We start from the raw sequence: 19,298 nt of genomic DNA, 5'->3' as shown, positions 1-19,298 counted from the left end.
AAGTTCCCGAGAGGAACCGAAAGCTCTAACCATGTCTCGTGTGGATTGACTACATCGCACGCATAAAGCAAGAGACCCGCTATATGGATTTCGGAAGTCTGAATGAGGACATTCTCTGATACCGAAGCTATGATGCGCTCCTGGAGTGATCTTAACCCATTTCCATCTAGTCCTCTGATCTTTACCGCGAACTCGATTTGATAGCTACGACGACATACAAAATGGACATAACAGATAATTAAATATGACTGTGGGGCCGGAGTTGAATATGGTTTCAGACCCTTCCTGAAGTCACATGCTCTAATTCTGTACACATTGACCTTGAAAAGCGGTCTCAGCTTTCCATTGTTTACTAATGCTGTATTATCCATAGGCACTCACCAAGCTCATCATTCAAGCAGGTATGAGAGCCCTAAGAAATTATTCAGAAGGTTAGAACGAATAGGATTTTAAGAACAGTGTTGAAATACGGCGGACCTACTTTTCTACAATGCATTTGGAGACAAAATAATGCGAAAAATACACCGCAAATAAGCACAACGTGTTAACTTTGATTACTTTATTTCAAAATTAATCAGACCATAAGTAAACAATTGGGTGCGCAATAAGATAACTGGGAGAGGAGTCAAATAAGACGCCCCATGACCGTGACAAAGTCGGTGGAGGCAGCGGCAACTGGATAGAATCCGAAACGGCGGTAGAGTTCAGCCCGTGTTTCGTTTATCGCGTCCAACTCCACATGGACTCCCTAATGAAATGAACAGAGCTAAGAAATCGTACTGTCAAGCAAAGCTACACAGAGGTTCCTATGCTATGTGATTTAGGATAGATTAACTGCAGAGATTTGGGCTCACATGCGAGGCACAGGTTTTGAGTCCAGCCAGAAGGCAAACAAAGAGACGCCTGGCAACTTCGTCAAGCACTAACTCTGGCGGATCAGAACCCACTCCAAGGTGGTGATTCATCATGGTCAAGGGGTTCATGGGGAGCCCAGCGACTCCACCAGAGGCTCCGCTGAAACTGTAGTCGTCTAACTCAACGAAGATGCTCGCCGGGTGCGATATTATTGCCGAGTGGATAGCCTCCACTGTCCGGGCGCCCGACCTTGTCTACCGAAACGTAGGAGATCAGTGTCATCGTGGATTTATTATTAAGAGGAGCAAGAAATAAAACAAAAGGCAAAAGCCACCAACCTCCTCCCCCTCGTCAATTTTCTTTAGACCCTGGTCCACTTTCGCGGTGGTGGCGATAGTAACATTTTCATCCTCGCCTTTCGATCTCATCCTCTGTTGCTCCCCGTTGTTACTCTCCGCGTACTCCGCTTCCACCACGTCCGCACCCGTCTGTGCCTCCTCAGCAGTGACTGTTTTTTCGGTGGGCTTCTCCTCCTGCCCGCAAATCTCCACTGCCATTGGCTGTTGCTGTTGCTGATGTTGTTGTTCAGAGATAGCAGCACCCAACGGCTCGGGAGGTGGTACCTCGGTGACAGCTGCTTCGGCAATGATGCTTGAAGCCGCTGTAGTTATGCGTTCGTCGTGTATCCAGTCCAACGATATCTGAACCAGTGTAGCAAATATGAAAGCAGTAAACAAAAAGTTTATTCATCTATGCGGCATCCAAAGGGTTGTTCTTTACATCACTCCCCACATCAATACAATTAATGCTACCTAGGCGTAACACGGGTGTTAAAATATAGTAATTTCACGACCTCAAAAGCAAGTCTGCTTAACCTCTAGAGGATTTTTAGAAATTCCAGGAGTCAAAATTTTAGGTTATAATAGGTACACTGACAACAACGAAATCAAATACAGACAACGAATCTCTCAAAAATATGCGGGTAATCAGGAACATACAGTTAGGATATCCCATCCCTTAGTAAAATTTATCAATTTGGATAAGGCCAATACAGGAAGAGGCACAAATTCAATTCTATACTAAACAGGTAGCAGCGTTATAGTAAATAACCTAGTTGACATTTGAAACAACTATTTTTAAGTATTAGCAACAACTGGACATTGGGAGGGTGAAATAAAGGCCAAAAAAATTAAATTAGAGCGGAATGAATCTACTAGCGTGCAACGTACTGTAATTATACAGGAGGACGAAATAACTAAACACCCCACTATCCCTACTTTTCGAGTACCTCAATAACCCACAACGCACCGAATTTTATAACGGCTGAATGCACTTTTCTCAAAGGAACTTGAAAGATGATAATTGCGTAACCTAACTCAGTCATAGCTACCCCTAAATAATGTAACATCAGCTGCAAAACAAATCAACTCCAATTTGCTAGTGCTAAGACCTGTATCGGTAGCGTTCTTTTCAAAGATGCGAAAATCTTTCATTGTTTACGAAATAGTGGAAATGAGCTTACACGAATAAAGTCCTCAACAGAGAGTCGAGGTGGTATGTTGTTTATGGAAGGTTTACGAGGTATTGGGAGGTGATTTCCACTACCACACAGAGCCTCATCCTTGGGGTACTTGACACGCAGCTGACCGCGCCGCAGGTCGTCCCATACGCGGGTCAGCGCGCCGATGTCGGGCGCTGCGAAGGCGAACGCCACGATATCCCATGGCGGAGCGGCTGTAGGGGACGAACTCCGTCCTGTACTAGTCGAAACTGACGACGCCTCCAATGCGGCGTCGAAGAAGAGAGGTGGACCCTCCACCACCAGACAGTGCTGTGGAAAACGCTCCAAGTAGGCAGCGAAGTACCTTTGGGGGTAAAGTAAAATGATTAGGAATTAACCCACTGAAACGTCAATGTAGAAGCAGAAGCTGGATTCATTTTGCCACATAACTCTGTCATATTTCCATTAATTTAACACTTAGAAAGGTTCGGCATAGAACGATTCCTAAATGTGACCAATTCGTTCTAAAACATCCTGCTTTACTTCGTCATCAGCGTTAAAATGCTGACCATCGAGGTACCCCATTAAAGATCCAAAGGGGTGGATATCACTCAGAGCAAGGTCCAGAAAATCATTGTCCCTTTTCGCAAAACACTCTTTCATCTCAGCGAAGCATTCAATTCTTTCGTGATGATCAAAGGGTGAAATCTGTCTTGGTGCACAAATTACGTTAAATTTTCGAAATCGTAAATGTTCGGCAGACATGCGAGTGCTTTTGAGGCAATGAGGCATCCTACCTCCGTGGTCTTCTGTAGGAGTAGCTATCTAAAGCTTCGGCTTTTATCAGTTCATCGGAAAGAAACTTCGCCCGATACCACACACCACTCCTTGCACGCTATACTACTGTTGTCTGCCACTTTGAACAGAGGTATCTAAGCTAGTCAAACACATATGCATTGGTTATCGCTAGTGTTAATAGGACATACTTGCCACTTGCTACTGCAACTAATACCGCCACAGTAACACCGTTTTCCACAGAAGCGGAACAGCAAGTCCCGGCGCGATTTGAACGCTAGTCACGAGATGAATAACCAGTGTCACATTTGCACGAAATACAAACACACTCTCAGTCCTGTTAAAATTATCACCTTCGTCCCCAAAACAAAAGAGATGGTGGATGCAGATTTCGACTGACACGATCAAGATTTGAAGTGAGCAGACTGCGATCTGAAAAAGATTGCGTATGAGGGAAGAGAGGGAATTTTGCAACTATCATAAGCGGTGGACAGATAAGTAATGAGCGTTCATTTCAACAAAAATACCAGGAAATAGCGTTTCCAGTCCTCAAGAATACCGCTCAATCACTAAACTTCCACACGTAATCTCTCGCAAATGATTGCTCCCTTGGCTCTTGATTGGGTACTAAAATCGTAAACTGGGTTAGTCTGCGCCTAACACCACCACCCCGCAGCTCTTGGAAACGGAGGGACGGCATATGCAGCACAGGCAACTTAATTAGCTAATTCACAGAGAGGTTTATTTTCATCACATTATCTTCATATTCATGGGTACCAAATGCCCATAGGCGTTTTGAAGCTTTCAAACCACGACTCAAAAACCCCACTCATGGATTGCTACACTGATTTTCGTCAACTTTGTCGTAAACCAGCTATTTTCGCAGTCGGAGTCGAATGACTGCAAAGAATTTTCTTCTTAATGGGAGTGCGAAGAGTGGATCGTGTGGCTATTACGAGCAAAATTCGACGAAATTAAACACTGCATAGTTCCAAATTTATGCTTCATAACTTTAACCAAATATCAAAAAATTTAAAAGCTTAATAATTAGGAATAAAAACAGTTATAAACACAGTAAAACACTACTCCTTAAAATGTGGGCATAATGTAGGATGAAAATGGAACACGTAAATTCACCTAGACTTCAGAAGTGATCCTTGAGAAAGATGTGTAATTGGATTAAGCAAAGAGGCACTGTCAGACCTACCGGTCACCAGGAAGATCCTCATACTTCTCGGGCAAGGCGTCTTTCGGGAGGCCGAGTCTGTGCAGGAGCATACGTCGCCAAAGACCATAGATTTTTGGTTTGTCCTCGAGTCTGTAAGGTCGCAGGAGGTAGGGTCGACGCGGCTGGAAGCCCACTTTAGCAGCGTTCCACCTGTCTGACGCAAGGAGAGAGGAGGCTTGCTCACAGGGAGAGAGGTCGTCCGCGGCCAGCGGACCAGTGGGGGTTGCGGTCATCGTGGGGCTCACGCGACTGGGCGCGGGGAACAGATCCTGTGCCGATTCGAGAGGAAGAATCCGCTAAAAGAGGCGAACGAGGGACCTATAAATGATGCTTGATTGTGCAATGGAAGCTTGTTCACAGGTAATAACTTTTAATTTCGACCGCGTTACCAGCGGCTTAAAATATTGGATAGGTATGGGAAACTTTTGACGGAGAGACATCGAAATACAAATAAACAAGAACAATTAATGTATTATCAATGCAATGGATATGAAAACATTACTTGAGAGAAGTATGATATTTGGACCATTCATCTGAAGTGAGGAAGGTTTGTTCACCAAATACAGAACAAGTTTGAAGTACTTCAATAGTTATTTACTGAAAACAATCACTAACATTTGTACTGGCTAAGAAAGTGTGATTTATAGACGGTTAAGATATAGTGATCCAACAGCCTTGGATGACAATGATCTGTACATAATGTAATAAACGGTTAAAGGGAAACATCAAGAAAATCTGGGCATAAAAACATGTTTGGATTACTTGTCCAAAGGTAGAGCTTGACAGTGCAATGTCCCCTAGGTTTTCACACAAGGTAGTTCGATGCGAAGGAAAACTGTCTGAAACAGTCCAATTGACAAATTGTCAACTAATTTACAAAAACATACTCAATCATGTCTCCAAATGGCTAACAATAAATAACTTATACGTCCTCCCATAACCCCCAAGCATTTATGCCTATCTTTACACCGTTAAATTTTGGCACCACCATAAAATTCACAGCCCCTCACTACTTGGCTAACTTTAACTTCAAGCCTGCCGAGTTACCCATAACAGACTGTACCCAGATGCGAAAAAAAAAAAAAACTAAATTTTATGAAGGGCACTAGTTCAGGCTCACAGAAAATGCCAAATGAAGGGAAATAGCGTGAGCCAAAAAAGAGACACTGACCTGAAGTTCGGTGATAAGACCACCTCGAAACATCCAAGGCTCGTGATCGCCCGACATTGTCATTTCACTGTAGCCTGGAGAAAACCCTAGAGGAAGTGACAAAAGGTCTTTATCAATAAAACCAACATAGGGAGAGCAACTCACGTATGACGAAGAACTAACAGGTAAGGAGGCGTTTCAGATGAGCCTGACTTCGGTTCGCCATGACGCCGTTTTCTGGATCAAAAAACAACCACAAGGGTTCCTTTTGCATAGTAAAAAGTGAGGCATTTGCCAAGCGGGTAAAAGGTGCATACTGGGGCCTTGTTATACTTATTACTATTAAAAATAAACAAAGATAAAAAACTTAAGAAGAGTGTCTTTACCATGAGGCTAAAAATATGCAAATAAGTATACCCTAAAAAGCAACGCGAAGACATTGGTCAACTATGGAGAGCGCGTTCTTGCAGGAATGGCCCGTACAGTTAGCGCTAAGAAAATGAGAACGTACCGAGCCATCGGAAATAGTCAAGTAGCATAGCAAAGACAGAGGTAATGTCAGTGAGGTAGGGTGCGAGATCATATACAACACCAGGATGGGGAAGCCGTTGGATCTTCTCCCTCAGCTGACTCACATTAGTGATTATTTTAATGAGTTCGGCAAACTTTTTACACCACTTATTGTGCTGAAACCCGAAAAAGTAGGCGCCAACCACACATTCTACTTATGTACTAATAAGTAGGCAGTTCACCCATTTAAGCCTACCTCCACGTCAGCACTTTTGTCTGCGGGAGCAAGATGGGAGTTTTCACGAAGCCAGTGGCCCAATTCAAGCGCTTTCAGTGCAGTTGGTCCGTGGGAGAAAGGGAGATAGAACAAGTCCGAGAGTAGCTCAAGGTCCTCCAAACCGATACCGAGTGATTGAACCACATTGGTAGACTCTACCAAGCACGAAGTAGTGAGCGACTGAATTCAGGGGCACCTACCTGAGCCCATGTTGACGTCAGATCCAATCCTAGCACTAGTGCTTTCACTGTTTTCAACCTAGAGGCGGAATGACACTCAAATAAAGTTGAGGCAATCTGCAACCAAGACCCGTTGCAAAATCATGTTGGATTTGATCTCACCTGCATGGGGACCTCTTGGGTGTCTGTAGAGTCTGTTTCCATGGGTGTTGGAGTTGCTGGGTGCGAAAAGTTTCGCTTTGCTAACACTGAGTTCGACCTCTGGTCCTGTGAATAGTAAGCCGAAAAAGAACTATCAACAATGTGATTAAGGTCAAAGAAAATGTCGACTTCGTAAGTACAAAAAGATGCCGGGTAACCAAAAAATTTAATGTTATTAAATGCAAACAAAGGTGGTGTAATGGTGCCATTCGTTCGCTAAAATGAGGTCAGATGTATCTAATCCCTGTTCGATTTGATTAAAATGAAACAGAGCTTATGACACAAGCTATTTTACAAGTGCAAAGTGAACTTCTTGTAAGTCCAGAATAGGTTCAGTAGTAAACCTTTTCAAAATGGGAGAGGAAGACAACATAGTCATTAGCGGAGTGATGACAGCTAACCACGTATCTCAATCTCGTATGCAGAGTGGACAAAAAATGTGCATAAAATTACCCAACGTAAGTTGTTCAAGTTGAAGGGTAGGCAGGACTCATGTACACGAATAACAGCAACTGACCTGAAGCATGAGGGCCAACCAGTCCCTGAGAGCATTATGGAGGGCCTCTCGTGGTCGATAGATGGGAGAGGAGTGTGCGCCGCCCTCCTGTCCTCCCTCCTCCTCGCGCTCCAAGTCATCGCCCACATCGGCGAGGTCCGCTGACACGGCTACCTTGTCAGCATGGGAGGGGTGCCCGATGCTATGTAGTGAAAGTTAGCTGTTTTAGTGATGTATTTATTAATGCGATTTCTTCAGTCTCCGTGTCACGGCGTCCCGTCTATACCTATAGCCAATCATGGCTTTCGCACGTTAATAACAAACAATTCCTGGATGGTGATGTGCTCTATTGGTTCATCAGAGATAACTCAAGACGCTACTTTGGTGGCAGAGGTGAGCAAGTCCGATCTAAAAGAAGCATCTGGAATTCGTAGTGCAGTTGCCAAATCTTGGTGTTACAGAAGAGGAACCGCCATTGGGTTAAAGCAACGTCAAAGTTTAGCACCCACTCCTTCTGTGAATGAATAACAAACGTTCCTTCATAATGGTACGCTTTTTTACGTCTTTAAGAGTGATGTACAACGCTACTAAATGCACTCAACCTTAAAAATGAGGATTGGAGTTGGCCGCTTTGACTTAACATCCTAATCTTGACAAGAAAATTGAAGCGTACTAGTGTGTGAGACCGGATAGACAGAGAAATTAGGTTTTAGTAACCTAAGAGCAATTACCGATTCCCCAAAATTATCGTCCCTATTATGTCAATATGAGTAAAACCAAAAAAACGCCTATTGAGGAGAGCAAGAGATGTAGGGTAGGCGCTGGCTTTTTCAAACAAGAAGGATACCCAGACTTAGCAACGGCATTAAAAACTGCATTCAAGTCGATAATCTCGATCTAAACATAAAAAAGCCGGAGTAAGTGAAAGGAGTACGCAGGGAGGTAATATAAACCCAGTTATCTAACCTGAATGAATGTGCACCATTTCAGATATTTTGGCCCCCGCTGCACTCAGTGAAGCAAAATGTAAAGCCTTGGAAAGGGCAAAAATCGGCTACCAAGAAGAGATGTTAGAGCGCACCGGGTCCACTGAGCGAGAGTGTGAATAGCAACGTAGTTGGCCTCGAACTCGCAATTGGGGTTGGTGAGAATGCCATGGAGCAGGCGGCGACGGCGAAGAGCCAGCGGTCGGCCCGCATAGGGCCCGAGGAAGACGCGACGCTGGTCGTAATCGTTGGCGTGCAGATTGTCCCACAGCACAATCGGTCGCTTCAGCAGACGCGAAAGGTCGCGAATTCCCAAGGTGGGAACGCGCTTACTGACGACCAAGGGTCCTGTCCACATCACTTTTATTCCTTGAAGTGACGCAAAAAAAGGTGTGACGTTTACTACTCGTACTGCATATTTTACACATTTACATTATTAGTGATGTTCTGATTTCGTCTTTTGTTAAAGCAAATGCACCGCATTTCATAACTAGGGAACAAGCTTTAACGTTGTTTTCATCAGCTCAAGAAAAAATCTTTACGTACGCTGTTGGGTGAAGAGTACCGACGACGATTCGTGTTTCCTTGGTATATGGCAGCGGCTCATTTCTTGTTACGAATTAGTTCTTGCTTAAGCATTATGTATTCTTCAATGGTCACCTTGTGATCCTACAGGAGTTTTTTTTGCTGCCAGAGAACTCCACAAGCCCTGCAATAACCTGATATGGTAACTTCAGAAAAAAATTAATACAAATCCTGGAGGTCTCTCGTAAGTAACACAAAATAATCAGAATTTATGATAAACGTTGATAAGGAGGTCATTTCGAAGGAAATGGAATGGTTATTAAGGAGTGGACTGGGTGAAAGGTTGGCAAATTTCGAACACTTTTTGATCAGGCTGGGATCCTTCAAGGATTTGAACAATTTCCGTAGATACTGTGAAAATAAACTAGTGATGCATATTACGCTTACAAAACGACTTGTATTCTTATCATCCAAAATTACAATAGTCTCAAAGAAATGATAATAACCTCAAGATTATGAACTTTTCGATCGGACCACATAAGCCTATTTATTGGCCGAGGGAGCAAATATTCGCCAGCACTACCAAATAGATTACTACGCGATTATTTGGCTGTCAGAGCACGCAAGAGGAGCGCAGTGGTTGCAATAACAATGCTGAGAAAAACAGACGTCTGAAAAGAGGCAATTAGTTAAGCGGTCAACAAAGCATATGAACAATGAAGAAACGAAATCGCAGGACAAGTATCGGTGAAAAAAAGTGATTTGTTCGAGAAACAGAATACCAGAATCCAATAATGGTAGAATAGAAGAAAGTATTCCAGGTAATGCTTTCCAATAAAGTGTTTTTTGCATTGCTCAACATACTGGCAGTAAAAACCTTTGGTGGACAAAAATAAGCAAAACATTGATGAAGTATACCAGATACATTAGGTTCTTAATGCAAGCAAACATGCAACTGGAAGCTAAGAAAGAATATTGAAATAGTCGAAAGGACACCAAAGTACACAACCTTGTACGTCTACTCGCATAAATTTATCAAAAGTAAACAGGACGATCATAACATTATAATCACGGTACCTGGATAGTGAGTAACTTCAAACCGAGCTCAAGATGCTTTAATGTACACTTGGTACTCAGTCCCAATGATGTGACGGCATTTTCCCAAGAACTGGACCAGATCTTCCCAATCGGTAAGGTTTCCTCATGAGAATGTGCCAGAAGTTTGGAAATTACCCACCAAAATCCACTCGTTTATCCAAGAGGTGACTTTATACTAATAAAGCCCAGCGAAAGATTAACTTTTCTTTCCCTGGTTAAATCTTTCTCGCGTTAAGTATAGCCACTTTACAAGTAACATAGCATCTATTGCCCTAGTGTGCTTTTCGAGTGCGCAAAAAAGAGGCTTTTTATGCACGAGCAAAATATCAACCGTCAACTCATCCCTTCGTCGGATGTAAACAACCCCCAAGATTTCTGCACCGATCGATTCATTGAAGGAACATTTCAGAGGGTCTCTTCACTGCCAATAATTGTCATACGTTTGCCCACTCCATATGTGAGCAAGCCCCTATTAGCGAAAATTTTCCATAGAAACGTCATCAGGATTGGCTCAGTCGCCGATAAAGTGTAAGAGGTTTAAAAAAGATGTAAGTAGCTCTGGTTGGTGTCCTGGTACCACCTGCGAAGTTATGAATCAACATGGAAAGGGAAAGCGGCACACCTTCAGCGAGATCACTTCCTAGGGTGGCGAGATAGGTGGAGTGGTTGACGTTAGGGACGGCCCGGCTGGCGCAGTACTCAGTGGGACAGAAGAGAAAGACATCCGGACGGTTGAGAGCCTCGTAGACCTTGTTAGTGAGCGCTACCTGGGCCAGCCCCGGTGAGACAAAGACCTCCTGGTCCGCCAGACATAGACGCATGTCAATGTCGTCAAAGAGCAAGGCGAATGCGTGGCAGCCCAGATTCAGAGCCTAAGTCCCATAAAACAGAGTTATTGTCTTTATCAAGCTGATTATGAAGCGCAATATCACGCAATTGAAAGGGGTTGAATGTGAGAATGCGTGCCATAAACTCACCTTGGAAATAAAAGTTCTAAGAACAAGGAATTAGTAAAAGTTGCGCGATCCAAGACGACAAAATTCCCGTTTTATTGAAATTTTACTGAGATATACCTTACCTAAATTCCAAATAATCATATTTTGCTGGTACTAACAAGCTGCCGTAAGGAATAACTCAACAGTTTAAGACGGTAAACCAATGAATCAGTTTTGGAGTACAGTAACAAGGCAAGGAAAAATTACAGCTCAATTAGTCACAGAAGTGTTTAATCACTGGCGAGCAGAAGGGCCCAGCATTGAAAACACAGCTTTTGTGGATCAGATTATCAAACTGACAATAAAGTGCATGCGAGTTTAATGGGCTAGAAAATGCACACGAACCACGGACCTGCTCGAGACGCGCCTTCAAGGCAGCAGCGTCTTCTTCATCGGAGTAGACAACGTCGCTGCCGGGAGAGATTGCAAAGATGAAGCAGATGTTGTGGGCATCAGCAGCAGCAATAAGCGACTGCATATTTTCCGCCTCCTTATCCGTGTAGAGCTCACGCCATGAAAGTCGGTGCTTTAAATCATCTTTAGGAGCATAGAGGTAAGCGTTCATCCCCATTGACTGCATGCTGAAAGACAGATCATCGGTAGTCAATGCTTGTTCGGGAGAAAAGCGAGGTCTTGGGACTACTATGCTGCCATCCTGGAGCAAAAATTGCAAATTAAGATTCATGTTATGATCTTGTTAGTTAATAACCTCAGGCCTTCTGAGTAGTCACAATCTGATGGGAGTGATCATAGATAACAATCAGCATTTCAGCTTCTAATACTTAGACAAAATCTATGCAGTACATCGTTCGACTGTCATTTCTAGTCTACAGCGTCATAAAGGGGTTTGTAAAAATGAGACTCAAATAGAAAGGCGCTTAAGAATGTATTCCCAAGCTCAGTCACAGATTGAGTGACGAAAAAAGCAAGATTGCGTAAAAGAACACTTAAAGAATGAAACACAATGACAGTTGCAAGACCTATCAGCTACAATATGGCATTAATAGAGAGCAACAGGAGTAGCTATGAATAGTTTGTAAAATAATGAGATCAAGGAAAGTGGACGAAACATAAAACCAGGACACAAAACTAACTCGTATGATTGAAACAACTTACCGCCTAAAGAGCTCACGACGCTGAGGATACGTCCACGGACGACCGTAAAAGCCTACAAAAAACCGGAAGAATAGGCATTTTATAGAATGCAAGTTTATAAAGACTATGAGAGAAAGACTACCACTTATGCTACATTCGATTCCGCCACGTCAATGCTCTACAAGTATGAGCTGGCAAATAGCGCCGGTAGATAGTAGGGAACGGCTTTTTCAAAAACTCAAATGCAACTTAATGAGCAGAAACCATGTTTCCCAATGAAAATTTCAAAAGATACCTTCCACGACGCCACATAAAAATTCAGAGGGCTCGGGCCTTTGAGGGTCATCAGAGAAAAAGAAACTAGACATTTTCAGGTCACATTAAAGCATGTACAAGGTTTGACAAATGTAGAAGGTCAACCACAATTTAATTGGACAAAAATTTGTGACCTCGGCGCTTTTAATAACCCCACTATTTCAAAGCAAATAATAAGTGCAATTTCAAAAGGATTTTAGGTGTCTTTGTTGATCATTAAAAGCAAATAACAGTATGCCACCATTATTGGCATTTTGGTGCCTCTGTTACATAAAGCCACATGCAAACTTGCCAAAAGCCACATTTAAAGAGCATCAGAATATGATCCCTAATTTTCTACCAAGCTAGGCAATGGGTCCACTACTTATATATGTGGTACTTTGGTGGCACCCGGAAGTTTAAGCCACTTGATTCCGGTGCGGCGTTTCCAAATTGTTTCGCTGACTGTGAAGTTTGTTGTTTCTGGTTCACTGGATCGCATCTTGCTTTGTTTGCTGTTTTTGCCCAAAGCCTTGACTGTATAAAAGCGAATTGCGCCAGTGTCATTAAAATTTCAAATTTAATGTTATTTCATTTAGTGGTTTTGACTAGCTTGTAGATTGATTCGAGTCCAACTAGAAAAAATCTGCTGAATAAAGATTTTTATTTTTGGCTTGGTAGTAAAACCTATTCTTAAATGCTTGATGAAAAGGGGATTACAATTCAACTTTTTTAATCTTTTTTCCTTATTGAGTAAAAGGTTGTTTTACTGGGTGCGTGACTTATGGCGCTATCGCGGGCTTGTTTTTGATAGACATGAGTCGGAGGTCGAAATCGCCTGTTCGGTAGCTTGGTTTATTGTGTTTACTTTCTAGAAATCATGGAAGGGGCTCTCCTGGACAGCGCCTGCGTAGCGTTGATTGGAAACGGGAAAAGCTTGTTAAGTTCGAGAAGGATTTTTATAAGGAGTCCTCAGCTGTTAAGAATAGAAGCTCCAGGGAAATTGAGAAATTTCTTAAGGAAGCCCGAATTACGGTTGACGGGAAGGACGTCCCAAGGCCAGTATTTTCTTTCTCCGAGGCGGGTTTTCCGGATAGCGTCATTGAAGTAATTGAGGAGAATAAATGGAAGGCTCCAACTCCTATTCAGTCGCAGGGATGGCCTTTGGCTCTCAGTGGCAGAAATGTTGTCGGTATCGCTCAGACTGGTTCTGGAAAAACAGCCGCTTTTCTTCTACCAGCGATTGTTCATATCAAAGCTCAGCCAGCGATGAAGCGTCACGATGGTCCCATTGCGCTTATCCTAGTAACTACTCGTGAGTTGGCGCAGCAAGTTGAGTCGGTTGCACGCGATTTTTGCTCGAACTGCAGATTACGTGTCGCATGTCTCTACGGCGGTGCCCCAAAAAAGCCTCAACAGCGTGATCTTGAACGGTATCCTGAGGTTGTCATTGCCACTCCTGGAAGACTACTAGATTTTCTGGAGACTGGTGACACCAACCTGCGTCGTACTACCTACTTGGTTGTCGATGAAGCTGATCGAATGTTGGACATGGGCTTTGAGCCGTCGCTGCGTAGAATCGTCTCTCAAGTACGCCCAGATCGCCAAACACTCATGTGGTCCGCAACATGGCCGAAGGAAGTGAGATCGCTTGCCAGGGAATTTCTCGGAAAATATATCCAGATAAATATTGGCTCTGAGGATCTACACGCAAACCACAATATCAAGCAAAATGTGGAGGTTATCAGAGAGTCAGAGAAGTATGGCCGTTTGGTGGAGCTTCTGAAGGATTTCGGCAGGTCAAAAGCAATTGTCTTCGTGGAAACTAGGAGGAGAGCCGACGAACTGATGTATCGCTTGCGCGATCGAGGTTTCAACGTTGCTGCCATGCATGGAAATAAACAGCAGCGAGAAAGAGAGGCGATCTTAGGAGGTAAGGTGATTATTCCAACCCTGAAGCCTTTTAGATTTTCGAAATAGTAGAATTACAACTCTGGTGGCCACGGATATAGCCGCAAGAGGACTTGGTAGGTTGGTCATTTGAGATGGATCACATTGATCGACTCTGGCCTTTGTTATGTTTGTTACAAATGCATATTTTCTGAAATGCTTGACAGGCCATTCAGACTGGCATACGGGGCTATGTGGACGTTGGCCTCTCGCCAAAGCCGCAGATGCCCCGTTGCGTGTGGGGTGTACCTGAGACACCACACTAGCCCCCACGATGCGAGCACAATTTAACACCAAACAGGGAAATAAGCAGACTCCCTCTGTTCGAGCTCTCATTTTCCTCGCGCCTTTGATCAAAGGGGATGGTGCAGGGGTTGTCTATTCTGCTCCCTGCACCTCGAATTGGGTGTTGTTTTTCCTTTTTCGAGGCCTTCCGTTGAGCCTCGATCGGGTCTCCTGCACTGCGGATTAAGCCGCCACCTCGGCGGCTTTCCTGCATACTGGCACGTCGTTGGGAAATTTTAAGTGCATATCCAGTGGTTCTTACCACACACCCATCGCCCCTGTTGGTAAATCTCGGGCACTTCTCTATCACCCTTTCGCAAACCACTTTGTATTTTTGTGTCGCTGTCGAACCACGACTCATCTGGTGCCCATGTTTTCAGATATAACGGACATTCGGTACATCGTGAACTACGACTACCCTACTCACGCAGAGGACTATGTCCACAGGATCGGAAGAACTGGAAGAAGCGATAGGAAGGGGACAGCTTATACATTTTTCAACAATGATAACCCAAAAACGGTACTTTTTGTTTCATTTAATTAATTGTCACCCTCACTTCATATAACTGAGAAGTTTACCTAATTTGATAGGCTCGACAACTGATGAAAGTATTGAAGGAAGCGAAACAGAAGATTCCATCTGAGCTAGAGGATTTGTCCAGAGCCGTTGGTGGATTCGGTCAAGGCGGTCGTAAGCGCGCAATCCGTAGGTGGAGGAGGACTTCATCTTCTCTTTCCCGCTCTTCCTCAAGGGGTCGAACTCGTCGGCGTTCGCGTAGTCGCTCTGAGAAGCGTCGTGACAGAAGTATCGGGGCTTCCCACAAGAGGTCCAGATCTGCCAGTTCTGTTGATCGAAAAAGGAAGCATCGCAGGTATCGTCGGCACAGCAGTCCAAGATCCCAGAGTCGTTCATCTTCCAGTCGATCAGTGAAGCGTCATGAAAAGCGCTTACGTAGGAGTAGATCTGAATCGCGTCGGTCACTTGTCGTGGAACGTAAACGAAGACGACTGAATAGCGATGAAAGCCGTCGCCGATCTTGGTCCCGAACTTCCCGCAAGTACTCTAAGCACCGTTCACGATCGTCCGCTTCAGACAAACACTCACGAGGTCGATCCCGTTCACTGAAAGGTCGGCGTCATCGAAGATCCAGCTCGCGTAGCGGCTCATCGGTACATTCACACATGGCAAACGGTGCTAGGGATCGACCAAGGGACTACAGTCCATCAGCGGGTCGCTCACACTCGAGGAGGAAAAAGAAACATGCACCCAGGTCTTCCAGTCGATCTGCGAGTCGCTCTTCTGGATCAGGTGCGAATCACAGTAAATTCATGTCTCGTGGTGGAACAATTTGTTCATCAGATCGTGTCCCCTCTGAAAACAGTAACAATCTTCGTCCTAAATCCCGAACTCGTCACAGAAGTTCTAGATCAAAATCTACTGGCTCAAGAAGGGAGGTCGATACCTCTCCTATCAGGAGCGATCATTGCTCTCACTCAAGGCCTTTAGTTGATAAGAACGATCGACGCTCTGGGTCATTCAGTGTGCGCTCAGCCTCATCCGCGAGTCGTACCGCCGACACGCGCTCTCCATCAGTTAGTTTGGAGGAGGAGTCAAAAGTGAAGAATAGGTCCCACATGGAGGAAGATGAATTGAAAGTTAATGGTGAAGCCTAATTAATCCTTTCATTCGTCTGGACGCTAAGGAGCTTCTTTTGGTGTTCTATCAATGTGCTTGTTTTGTATAAAGCCTTTTACATAAAATGCATTTCTGTTGCCATTTACACCTTGGTTTTATAAACGCAAATTCAACAGGTGATGTGCGACTGGTCGTTTGTCTGTCACATAAAATTCAAGGTCGTAAGAACCGTAAAAGCGAGTTTTTAATCCTGTTACGACGCCTTACGGCTGGCTCATCTGTCCTACATGCGTTCGAACGCCTTGCGTACCACGGATCAACTCTGCCACTGTAGTCCATTAGTTCGCGCTGCTGTCAAAATGTGTATTTAAGGGTGGAACTTTGGTTTTTATTCATTGGAGCTGTTTGCTGAGGCTCGTGTACCGTCGGAAATACGCCTTTTGGGTGAACCGTAATGTTAGGTTTTTTTATGGACGGTGGATATATGCAACCTTCGTCCTCGGGATCTTACTGCGCCAATTGGGCAAGAAAGTTCGCGATTTGTGGGACTTGCGCTCCCAAAGTTCACTTCAAGGGCTGTCGGCTCTTGGCGTGGAGAGGTTCTGTGCATACCTAGTGGGATTGAGATGAATTAGGGGCCCAACGGTGTGTAGCATTCAGACATCGCTCGTGAATGTCGTTTATGAACTAAGTCAATCGGGTGGACATCCTGATGCGCTAAACGGGAGGAAGAATCCAACTACGTTTACGATTGCTGCCAGCGCCGAGGAAAGAGCACATTTCAAAGTAGCGGGCGTTGTGTTAGAATGTGCAAAGAATGGGATAAACGGCCGAAGCTTGTGTGTGATTGCTGTTTTTATAAAATATAAGCATATACACATTTTTCCTTCGAGAATACACTACCAGTTAACACTAGTAGCGCGTACGCGGAACTGAATAGGGGACGTTCATGATTTGCGATGTGGTTGTCTTCTTCTTTAACAGCGCCTTTAGCATTAAATTTGAGTCAGCGGTGATAGAAGGGGTAACACACACACGCACCGTGTTGGTGAATTTGTCCATTCTTGTGTACTTTGGAATCTGTCCAAGTGTCTTGTCGCGATAATCGCGGGTCAACCCGAAAGATGTCACTACGCTAATGCATTTCTGTGAATGATTGCTGCAGCGCCCCAAGTCATTCCTGAAGACAAAAGTGGTTATAATGCTGGAGGTGAATGTGTAATGCTGGTGTACAGAAGCGCTGGGGTGGGAGGGTGGGTGGGGAGGCTACTGGCATAGCCCGGAGGCCACGCCGCCCGATGGACGTATAATGGTGGGGTCTTCAGTGCCACTCGGTCCCAAATGAAGCGTTAAACCAATAATCAGAGTATGGCAATCACATTCGTAAGAAAGTGTCAAAGGGGTTTTTTTTGAAGTAATTACATCAAATAGGAAGTGTGCCGCGTTTGGTCGAGAACACAAACATTTGCTGAATCACCCCGATGAGCAATGATTTTGAATACAATCATAAGTGCTACTATTAAACAATAAGTAGAATTTAACGTAAAATTACGTTAAATTTCACTAAAATATTTAAACAAATGAGTGTATCAAAGCACAAACGATAACGATTATCAATAGAAAGGCTAGTACCCAGTCCCCAAATAGGTCAAACAGAACAACATCAAATCACAGACAGCTGAGTAGCGTTTTCTGATTCTTGCAAAATTGCCTAAAGGTCATCAAAATTATGTCCCCGTTTGGGGAATTACAGGGCTAGTAATTGTAAGGGTCTCAACTGAGTTCCTTGTATATCTCATTACATCTACTGTGAGACTAGTTCCACAAATAAGGTGGAAAACAGCTTTGAATACACCGAATGGCTTTGTGATGTATTTAGCAGAGTGGTGTGATATTCGATGCCACCACTTGGTGAGGAAAGCTAATTGCTTTTAGGTGTTGATAATAGCAGTTTAAACAAATTCAAAAATCATACAAAGAAATATGAAGGACAATTTGCAGCAAAAACATGATTTATATACTGTACGATATCAAGAAAAAAAGAAGCCTGAAAGGTCCAAATTTTTCAATCCAGAAATTGCAGCTGGACTAAATTTTCCACTCAGGTATAAACTCGCAATGAAAATGAATATCTTACAATTGTAATTGAATAAATACTTTTAAATTAATCTGCATCTACTTGCGGTCCACTGAAGCGTGAATAGCGAATAGTCTTAAATGTGTAAACCTTATAACAATTATGCGTTAATCTTCCAATTCTTTTTGTAAAAGGAGCATTGGAATATTTTTATGTGTACAAGAAATTCTTTATATTGTGCTGCGTAAGCGTACTTTTCTCTTTGGGCAAATATAAACGTTGCTGTCATGTGTGCCTCAACAACTTCAAACCGTTCGTTGATAGGCCTTCGAAGTCGTTGGGCAAAGTATGGGACGTAAGTGCTAAGTTGGCAGTCTGAGTGGTCCAAGAGACTACCTCGGTAGTTCTTCGTTTTGCTGAAATTCAACCCAACCACGGTTCGATGAGGTGACAGCTCACTAACAGCATCATCTATCTGCTTTATACGTTCACTTAAGTAAGGCTAGTACGTGTCTACAGCGATTAAGTAAAGCCATAATTCTTACTTGCAAAGTTAATTCCCACTTGCCGCGGGTCGATTTAAGGTTTTCAAATACTGTCTGCCCATCATCTAGTTATCACTTCATAAAGAATCACTATCCTAGGTATAGTTCCTCACTAGCTTTTGTAGTGGAGCTTATTTCAAACAGAGGTGAAACCGCACTTCCAGACAGATTGTAAAGACAATGCAAAAAACGCTTCTAAACTTGGTAAACATTGCAGACGCGATTGTAGGGTGACATTAGGCTTATTTATCCTAGGATGCAAAAACTAAGTCCTTGTCATGGGTGCTTTTATAGAGGGCTCCATGAAATGCATGTCGAAACGTCTTTTACTAAACTGGTGGCATTACTCGTAGCACCATGCCTTGTAAAAAAGTTGACCTCAAACTTGTATTGATCAAACGAGCTATTTCCAACTTGTCAATTAAAAATTTTAAAAGATCGTGTAAAAACGGTCAAATCTCAGGTAATTTTCTCGATGCTTACTAATGGACTGTAAATAGAAACATCTTCGAAGTTCATTAAGGTAATGTGGTGATTTAATTTTGTATTTAATTCACGGTTTTGACAACGGGCCACTTAGGGGCTCCATCATTGTGGCTCCATGAGGCGGCTTGATCATC

General features: G+C 43.6%; 2 protein-coding genes across 2 annotated transcripts; one reads left to right on the top strand and one right to left on the bottom strand. All coding sequences in view use genetic code 11, as the record gives it.

Moving 5' to 3' along the window:
* Window positions 1-625: 625 nt before the first annotated feature.
* Window positions 626-12,259, bottom strand: EGR_04224 (Bifunctional protein NCOAT; the record flags this gene model as incomplete). Its single annotated transcript, XM_024493473.1, has 17 exons — window positions 626-748; window positions 855-1,109; window positions 1,194-1,556; window positions 2,378-2,720; window positions 4,359-4,675; window positions 5,551-5,636; window positions 5,713-5,766; window positions 6,041-6,215; window positions 6,296-6,471; window positions 6,517-6,574; window positions 6,658-6,762; window positions 7,214-7,394; window positions 8,274-8,547; window positions 10,424-10,673; window positions 11,149-11,377; window positions 11,913-11,964; window positions 12,187-12,259. The coding sequence occupies 17 exons, from the start codon at window positions 12,257-12,259 to the stop codon at window positions 626-628; spliced, it is 3,114 nt and encodes a 1,037-aa protein (XP_024352174.1).
* Window positions 12,260-13,001: 742 nt separating this feature from the next.
* On the top strand, window positions 13,002-17,401 carry EGR_04223 (putative ATP-dependent RNA helicase DDX17; the record flags this gene model as incomplete). The annotated part of the gene is made up of 6 exons (XM_024493472.1): window positions 13,002-13,030; window positions 13,061-14,118; window positions 14,153-14,212; window positions 14,801-14,940; window positions 15,012-15,729; window positions 17,292-17,401. 6 exons carry the CDS (start codon window positions 13,002-13,004, stop codon window positions 17,399-17,401), a joined length of 2,115 nt encoding a protein of 704 aa, XP_024352173.1.
* Between the last annotated feature and the right edge of the window lie 1,897 nt (window positions 17,402-19,298).

Source organism: Echinococcus granulosus (genome assembly GCF_000524195.1).
Source record: "Echinococcus granulosus chromosome Unknown EG_S00025, whole genome shotgun sequence".
Taxonomy (NCBI): Eukaryota; Metazoa; Platyhelminthes; class Cestoda; order Cyclophyllidea; family Taeniidae; genus Echinococcus; species Echinococcus granulosus.
The sequence above is the reverse complement of the archived record's forward strand: the minus strand, read 5'-3'. Positions and strand labels throughout refer to the sequence as shown.